Source organism: Salvia miltiorrhiza, chromosome 4, assembly GCF_028751815.1.
Source record: "Salvia miltiorrhiza cultivar Shanhuang (shh) chromosome 4, IMPLAD_Smil_shh, whole genome shotgun sequence".
In the NCBI taxonomy this organism is placed as follows: domain Eukaryota; kingdom Viridiplantae; phylum Streptophyta; class Magnoliopsida; order Lamiales; family Lamiaceae; genus Salvia; species Salvia miltiorrhiza.
This window is the reverse complement of record NC_080390.1, coordinates 10,278,512-10,287,511: the sequence shown is the minus strand read 5'-3', so window position 1 is coordinate 10,287,511 and position 9,000 is coordinate 10,278,512. Positions and strand designations below refer to the sequence as shown.

Sequence of the window (9,000 nt, the reverse complement as noted above, 5' to 3'; positions counted from 1 at the left end):
GGACTCCAGGAATACTGGCAGCGTCCCGAGGTTCAGGCTGTTTCTACATGAGCACGTGCCAACCGGATGTCCGAGCCCGATGGGGAGGGTACAGGGATCAGTAGGCACGTGGGCGGGTCTCAGTCGACTCGTATCCTGCAGCAGTATATGGTTAATAATTAACAAATAATTAAGTTCATAAGTATATGTATATATATATATATATATATAATATCTTGACTAATATAACTTATTTATCTTATATAAATGCATGAACAGAACTTGGAGCCTGATTTCCCCCAGGATGCGCCGAACTATGCCACTTTCCTCCGCCTCCACATGTACGCCGACGGAAGTTATACGTCGGAGAGAGATGCAAGAATTGACGTAAGTGTTTAAGTTTATTCAAATATTTAGTGAATGTATTTATTTTCTAACAATTATGCATTGTTATGTATGAATTAGCACGAGGTTCATCGACTTGCCGCTGCCACAGGATGAGAGCAGCGGCTAGATGAGGTGTATTTGGATGTGGTACAGTCGGACAGGTCACGGATCTACGGCGTCGGGAGTGCCGGGCAAAGCCAGGCTAGTAGGGGGTCTCTATCCGCAGCACGGGCACTTCTGCGGTGTCTCAGCAGCTTTATGAGACACGGATCTCCACGCTGGAGGAGCGCCTGCAGCAGCAGGAACAGGAGCGGGAAGCAGAGAGGGCTGCGAGGGCTGCAATGGAGGCACGATTGGCTGCAAAGCAAGCAGAACGACAAGCCATGCAGGAGCGCATTGCTCAAATGGAGCAGTTTGTGAGGATGTATAGTGGTCAACGAGCTCCATCCCCTGATGATGATGATGATGATGCTTAGGTCTCTCCCTGATGATGATGATGATGCTAGACTTATATTTATGTTTTCAAACAAAATTACATTTACACTTTATTTTCAAATTTATGTTTTATTGAAGGGTTAATTACGCCAAAAACCATGAACTTTGGGCCCATTTCAAATTTTCCATGAACTTTGTTTTTTATCAAATTTTCCCTGAACTTAAGGGCGTGATCAATTTTTCCATGATTTTGACCTCCGGTAATACTCCGGTCTAAGCTGGCTCCTACGTGGCAATACCGAGCTGACAAGGCTCCTACGTGGCTCGGCTCTGCTCTGGCCCTGCGTTGACTCTGCTCTGGCCGAGAGCAGCTCTGGCTCTGCTCTGCCTCTGGCACCCGCACCAGATCCGGCGCCCCTGCCGCCGCCGCGCCAGTCACCTCCGTCCCTCGTTCTTCTTCTTCCCTAAACATCCATCGCCGCCGTCAACTTCTTCTCCCTCAAAATATCTACTTCTTCCCCAGATCTCGCGTCGCCCCCCTCCGCAGTACCTGGTTGCTGGCTATGCTGTTGTTAGCCAACGCCGAACAAGATGAAGTCGCCGCCCCTGCTCCCCTCTCCTCTATTTCACTCTGCCTCCCTCCCTCGTTCATCTCTATCTCTCTTCCCCCAATCACCCACATCAAGAAGCGCAGCGTCCGCCGCCACCTTCATCGGCCTATTCCTCGCCACCACCGATCACCGACTCTGAATTCCTGAAATTAGGGCTCAGAAAATCGGACTCCACCGCCCCTTCTCTCTCCACCACGCACCGCCTTCCCCTACTCTCGCAAAACCAGATCTGCCGCCACCAACCATCTCTACGAACCACCATCGACTGCTGCTGCTCGATTTTCGGCATCCTTCGCAACCACCATCGCAAAAACCAGATCTGCCTTCCCCCACCTTCGCAAAAATCATCGCAAAAACCAGATCCGCCAAATCCGCCTTCCCCCACCTTCGCAAAATTAGATCCGCCCCCACCAACTGCTGCTGCTCGATTTCCGGCGAATTCCACCACAGGTTTGGGCTCAAAACGACGTCGTTTTACCCCCCACTAAACGACGTCGTTTCTTCATATCGTCGCCGGTGCCAAGTCAGCTTTCAGGCGACTTAAATGGTGCCAAGTCAGCAGTCAAATTGGGGATTTTCGAAATTCATGGAAAAATTGATCACGCCCTTAAGTTCAGGGAAAATTTGATAAAAAACAAAGTTCATGGAAAATTTGGAAATGGGCCCAAAGTTCATGGTTTTTGGCGTAATTAACCCTTTATTGAACTATATATTTCAAGTGTTTTATTAAAACTATATATGTTTTATATATTTATGGCAATGATGATGATGATTGCATTTAACATAAACAAATAAATTCAAATCACATTACAATAACCAAATTAAAACACTTTTGGTGTATTAATGTTTAAAAAAAATAATACTTAATAATTAAATATTTTACCGACGATAAAAATAAGGACGGAAATGAACTCGATCAGTAATTAACAACATCTTTCAGGTATTATCTCCACATATTCAAAGATTATAAATATATGAGTGAGTATATAGCATTTAAATGAATTAATAGGTGTAGATACAGATCAACAATACGAGTGTTCTGTACTGGTGACCACTCGAAAAGAATTTCAAAGTTAAGCGTGCTTGACACAAAGCACAAGCAAGATGGGTGACCCACTGGGAAGTTCGTCTAAATTATGCAATACTGTATAAATACGGAAATAAATTGTGGATATACAATAAAATAAATAAATAAATAAAATAAATAAAAATTTAAAAAAATTACCGAGGGCAAAATGTCATCGGTAATTAGCGACGGCATTTGCCCTCGCTAATATCCTGGCCAACTCCGGCGATGCGCCACCCGACGGCGTTAATGTCGCCGCCAACTGCCGTCGGTAATTGTCCGGCAATTCTCCGCCGTTCAATTGCGAAAATGTCGGCGGCTGTGCCGCCGTTAATTGCCGGCGGCAGCCAGTCGCCGTTGGTAATGTCGTTACCGACGAGCCGATTAGCGGTGGCACATTGTCGACGGCGCCGCCGCCGGTAGCATTTTTTACCAGCAGCCGTTCTTTATTACCGACGGCATTCTGCCGTCGGTAATCTCTGGATTTTTTGTAGTGGTATAAGTATATAGGCAGATGATTGCGAGGTTGACTTGTGATTAATTTGGGCTAATTCTTGTGAAAGTTGACTATGAGTATAATATAAATAACAGACGAGCGAGTCATGCGATATTGATTGCTGTCTCATTTTTATTTTTTTTTACAAGTTGATCATCTCAATTCTTAAACAAATACATGGGCAACTCTTCACAATTTCACTTGGCCATTCATTTTTATGAGCCTATATATATAAAGAAAATTTTTATGAGCCTATATATATAAAGAAAGGTTTAGTTGTAGTGCTAATTAAATGTGTTGATCAGTTGAATATACGTATGAACATGTGCGAAGAAGTCAATAATTTCTATGAATTAGTAATTAATATATAATGTACGAATTGACATTCTCATCTGGATTCAAATTTTGGAGAGGACGAGATTTCACCATATCAACTAGCTAGATACATATATTCGTAAGTTATATTGATTTAATTATTCATAGATTTTCATTAATTTATTTGTTATTATCATTTCTCACGAAAATAGAAATCTCACTGGAACCACATATGTATTTATATATAAGGGTTGGATAGAGTGAGAATACACCTTATCCGAAGAATGAGGTGACTTATAGACCATAAGATCATTATATAAACAGTCTAGATTTAAGACCTACAAAAAAAATATACGTAACAAACAGAGTTAATGAAATCTACATAATGATAAGCTAATATAAAAATATGAACAAATCAATTAAGATTTTGCCCCCCCAAGATCTACTGGAGTATAATGCACGAACACTTGTATTAAATTAATATGGTAAAATTTCTTCAGAATTAAATGTTGTTTTTGCGTTTTATTAACTTATTGGCTAATCTCAATTCATATTATTAATTTTGACAGTAGGATTTGAACATCTGATATTAATTCCAAATTTAATATCATTTCTCATTTTAAGGATCATTCTCATGATTTAATCAGTTCACTCTATATATATTCACCATTGTTTTTACTCTTTATATAATCATCTCAAGTATGATTGTAAAAAAAAATCGTGCAGCTCATTGCACTCCTTTTTTTTTTACTTGGGGAAGGGGACCGGAGCGGTGTGGTTTGAACCTTGAACCTCATGTTTGTAGATAGGAGTTCGCACCGTTTGGTGTCTCCTTTGGGACTCATTGCACTCCATTTTAAGATAATATTATCATGAAGTAAATGGGTAATGATTTGATAATTAATATTTTCTCATCTAAACTATGGGGTGAAAGCGGATCGGAGTAAACTTTTGTTACAATCTAGAAAATATGGGATAAAAAATGATGAGAACCATTAAATGTGATAAATTGTTTCTTACATTTTACTTATGATAAATTTATTTGCAATAAAAGAGAATGTATATATGGAAAATTGGATATCAGCTCTATATCTTCGTAAAAATGCATATTAGCTCAATAGTCCCATAATTTTGTGTGTTATATCTATTATGAATTGTACTTAATTTTTATATACAAAAATTAAATTTTAAAAAATTATATACCTCAACTTTGAATTTGTCAATCTAATAATGAATTAAAATTGTAATTAAATTATAAAAAAAACAATTATATATTCTAGCTAATTGAATGAAATAACTCTAGTTAATAATCATAAAATTAAATTAAAGCATTGAAAATAAAATGAAAGGAACAAACTTACATATATTAGTTTCCCAATACGGGAGAAGAAATTAAAGTTTGATCCCAACAACAAATACAAAATAAATAAATAAAAACGCTTATAAAACTTTCATTCAAAAAAAAAAGAAGAAGAAAAAAAAACACTTATAGAACACTATGCACCTCTAGTTTCAAGCTTTCAGCTCCATATCTAGAAAGTTATCCAAAAAAAAAAAAATCCAAAATATTTAACACCATCGACCCCATCCGATTCCATCAACGCGGGCTATTCATGTGAGTTAGAAAGTTCTGGCTCGGATCACTGTTCAAGCTGTATTGCCCAGAGAGATCCGCCGAGTTGATAGGCGCCGTGTACAAATCCCCTCCCGACGCACTATACAGATCAGCAGCAGCAGCGACGCCGTTTTGATTCATCAGCCCGACAGACTCCTCGTCCACATCCTGATTATTCGCCCATGGATGCTTGTTGAACTTCCTCAACCCTTCGAGCTCCATCGCCACCTCCTTCATGGTCGGCCTATCCTCGCCGTTCAGATTCAGGCACCGCTTCACCAGCTGCGCCATCGTCTGCAGCTGCTCCAGCGACCCCTCCCTCACCACCCTCGGCTCCAGGATCTGAAACAGCTTGTTCTCCTTGACAGACATGCAGAAATACGTCGTTAAATTGCGCGTCTCGAGGCTCCTCTCCATGTCGATGGGCCGCTTCCCCGTCATCAGCTCGGCTAAGACGACACCAAAGCTGTAGACGTCGCTCTTCTCTGTTAACAGGCTCGAGTGGAAATACTCGGGATCCAAGTAACCTAAAGTTCCCTGGACCAAGGTTGTCACCTCTGTCTGGTCGAGGGAAATGAGCCTGGAGGCCCCGAAATCGGAGATCTTAGCAGTGAAGTACTCATCGAGCAAGATGTTGGCGGATTTCACGTCTCTGTGGATGATCGGGATGTTGGCCGCCGAGTGGAGGTACGACAGGGCGCCGGCCGCCTCTGACGCGATCCTTAGGCGACTCTCCCAGGAAAGCCAGTTGTCGTTCCCGGCCCTATTGACAATGGCGGAATCATAGAAAAGTTATATTTTAAAAATCTCAAAATCAAAATTTTAAATGTATAGCCCCTACCTGTTGATGTGCTCATAGAGTGTGCCGTGGGAGACGTACTCGTACACGAGAAGGGGCACCTCCGCCTCCAGGCAACACCCCAATAATTTGACCACGTTCCTGTGATTAATCTGTGTTAGGATCACAACCTCGTTGATGAATTGCTCGATCTGGCTTGCGTCCATCACTCGCGACTTTTTGATCGCCACAATGTCGTTGTTGGGCAAGATGCCCTTGTAGACGGTGCCGTAGCCTCCGCGACCGAGAATTCTATCGTCGGCGTAGTTGTTGGTGGCTTTCTCGAGTTGCTCCGCCGTGAATATCTTTGTTGATTCCATCGAATTTCCTTCTTCGACGGAGGAGACTTGCTGTTTTAGCAGCATGCCGCCGTTTTGATGGAAGAATTTCTCTCTGAGTTTTATCAATTTTCTTTTCTTGAGGCTGAAATATATTAACGTTGCGGCAATGACTACCGCTAGAAAACCGAATCCGGTACCTGCGTTACTTAATTATCTCGAATTAGATCACAATATGATTTAATCACTTAAATCCATCATCTAATTAATAGAACATTTTCTTTTTGAGATACTTTTAATGAACATATATCTTAATTTTAAGTTTCTAAGGGTGCTATCAAAATCCAGATCCTCTATTGATTTTTAGTGTGATATCTCTTATGGCATGCATAGAGAATTGAGTTTGCCACATATCTTTCATTTATTTATGCTATAGATAATGTCAAATATATTAGTGATATATAGAGGGTATAATTGAATGTCAAAATTCGAGCAAATGCATACTGAATTCTAATCTCGGGCAACAGAATAGATATGACAATGATTCAAACTAATTAATAAATACTCTCTCTCTTCTTCAAACATCTTCTTATCAAAGAGTGACACGAATTTTAATAAAAGTTAGTTGTGTATTTAATGAGTGGCGAATAAATTTCACAAAAAATGAAGCAAGGATAATTATTAGTGAAATTATTTTAAATAAAAAATAAGTTAGAATGATGTTTTGAAGACAGATCAATATAGAAAGAAAAAAATATGTTTGAGAAACAAAAAGAATAATAATCGTCACATACAAAACACCAACTATTATAGTAAAATAGGATATGTAAATCAACAAGATAAATTACCTAAGACAACGTTCATCCAATGAGACTGAGAGCTATTAGCAGTGCAACCTTTACCGTTCTTACGGCCATCCCCGGAATACCCTTTAGGACATGAACATTTGTAACTTCCCAGAATGTTAAAGCAACTATTTTCAGAACAATCGTTGAGGTCCGTTGTGGCACATTCATCGATATCTACAAATTAAAACATATGATTATATACATACATGTATACAATTCAGATCATAGATATGGCCTCCTAGTGTTAAATTTTAATCACATTTGTATCCCACTATTGTTTTATTATTTTAATTATATTTTTTATGAAAATAAAACTCTTTATAATATTATGGTTATCGATCCTTAATTCCTTATAATGAATTAAAATTAAATATTAAAAATAATTATATATTCTAATTGAATGGAATGAACCCTAGTTATTAATGATAAAATTAAATTAAAGAACACAAAATAGAATTAAAAAAAAAAGTATTACGTTCACGAAAAAAGATCCTAATTAAAGAAGGGCAGCATAAATTATAAGAAAAAATAGCTGTTTATTTAGTGAGTAGAAAACATATCCAACAAATTAAAAAAAGTAGAGAAAGTTAGTGAGAGAAAAGCCTCACAAATTAAAAGGAAAATGACAAATTATGATCTATTTTCGTGCACGAAGAAAATACATAATATTGAAAGTGAGAATGAGACATAAAATGGGACAACACCTGTGATACATGGGATCTCAAGTGCCAAAACAGGCTTAAAAGAAAAAGAACGTACCTTTGCAGCCCGGATCCAAATACGGGTTGCCTTCATACCCGGTTTTACACCTGCAGCGGTACCCTCCCAAGCCGGTGCCGGAGTCAACGCAATCACTATCAACCTTGCAAGCATAACCATCGGAACTCCTAGCGCTATCGCAACTCAAATTCCCAATGACCCAATCCAGCACGACGGGGACGGTATCCTTGACCCGCTGCATGAAATTCGGGTCGGAAAGATCCGCCGCCCCGCGAAACTCGAAGCGGTCCTCCTCCCCGAAAAATGCGTAGCTGCACGTGTCAAACGACGAGATGTTGGTGTGGTTGTTGAGGCTGTTCACAGCCGTTGTGTAGTATTGGAAGCCTCTGGGCAGAGCGGTCTGGCAGCACCCGATTCCCGAGCACGAGCCGCTGATCACGTCCTCGGCTCGGGAACAGAGAGTGATGCAGCCGCTGGTGAAGTTGCGGCCACCGCTGCCGCTGATTAGGGAGAAGTCGTCGCACCCGATGACGGTGAACTTGTTCAGCGTCGAGTAACTGTAGGGGGTGCCCTTGATGTCGTACGACGCCGTGTTCTCCAGCGTGGGGGAGCCCGATCTGTCGTAGCACTTCCTGGCCACGGCGATGGAGACGCGGCAGTGGTCGTCGGAGATGTCGAAGAACTGGATGTTTCCGTTGAGTGCCTGTGGCGCGCCGAAGGCTTCGGTGCAGTTGAGCTCGAAGTCGGGGTTGAGGGCGCAGCCGGAGTCGGCGCCGATGCCGAAGGGGAAGGGTACGGTGAGGTTGCCGCATTTGTCGGGGCAGTCGGGCTTGGTGATGGTGGCGGCTTTTGAGATGCGGTGTGTGTCCGCGGCGGCGGTGGAGTTGGTGGCGGCGAGTACGGTTGTTAGGGTTAGGGTTAGGGTGAGGAGGAGGAGTGGATGCATGGTTTCCGGCATGGTTGAGATTATAACTGGTAAAGGTTGGGTGTTTTGCTAATAAGTATGCAGCTGATCAATATAGATGATTAATTGAGAGGTTGTCTTGTGATTAATTTGGGTTAATTCGTTATTTGTGAAAGTTGACTATGAGTGTAGTATATCAGACGTGCGAGTCGTGCGATATTGTTGTCTCACCTTTTTTTTTTTTTTACAAGTTGATCATCTCAATTATCAAACAAATGCTTGGGCAACCCTTCGCAATTTCACTTAGGCTCTATTCATTTTTATGCGAGAAAGAAAATGTGAAAAAAATAGTATATCTTTTCACTATATTTTTATTCTTTTCACATGTTTTGTAATTAAGGTAGATAATCTTCTCATCTATGATTGGAAGAAAAAATATTGGATAGCTCATTTTCAACCATTTCATGAAAATATTATCATGATTTGACAATATTTTTTTCATCTAAAA

At 40.7% G+C, this 9,000-nt stretch overlaps 1 protein-coding gene across 1 annotated transcript; it reads right to left on the bottom strand.

Moving 5' to 3' along the window:
• Positions 1-4,627: 4,627 nt before the first annotated feature.
• LOC131022662 (wall-associated receptor kinase 2-like) lies at positions 4,628-8,652 on the bottom strand. The gene is made up of 4 exons (XM_057952180.1): positions 7,628-8,652; positions 6,869-7,042; positions 5,746-6,220; positions 4,628-5,667 (listed from the first exon to the last, which is right to left on the bottom strand). The coding sequence occupies exons 1-4, from the start codon at positions 8,544-8,546 to the stop codon at positions 4,887-4,889; spliced, it is 2,349 nt and encodes a 782-aa protein (XP_057808163.1). The 5' UTR covers positions 8,547-8,652; the 3' UTR covers positions 4,628-4,886.
• Between the last annotated feature and the right edge of the window lie 348 nt (positions 8,653-9,000).

Excerpts from the sequence above, each read along its gene's own strand:
- LOC131022662 (XM_057952180.1), bottom strand. The coding sequence starts at position 8,546 with ATGCCGGAAACCATGCATCCACTCCTCCTCCTCACCCTAACCCTAACC. Across the intron at positions 6,221-6,868 it reads TTGGATGAACGTTGTCTTAG|GTACCGGATTCGGTTTTCTA; the intron begins GTAATTTATCTT and ends TAAGTAACGCAG. Across the intron at positions 5,668-5,745 it reads CTCTATGAGCACATCAACAG|GGCCGGGAACGACAACTGGC; the intron begins GTAGGGGCTATA and ends CATTGTCAATAG.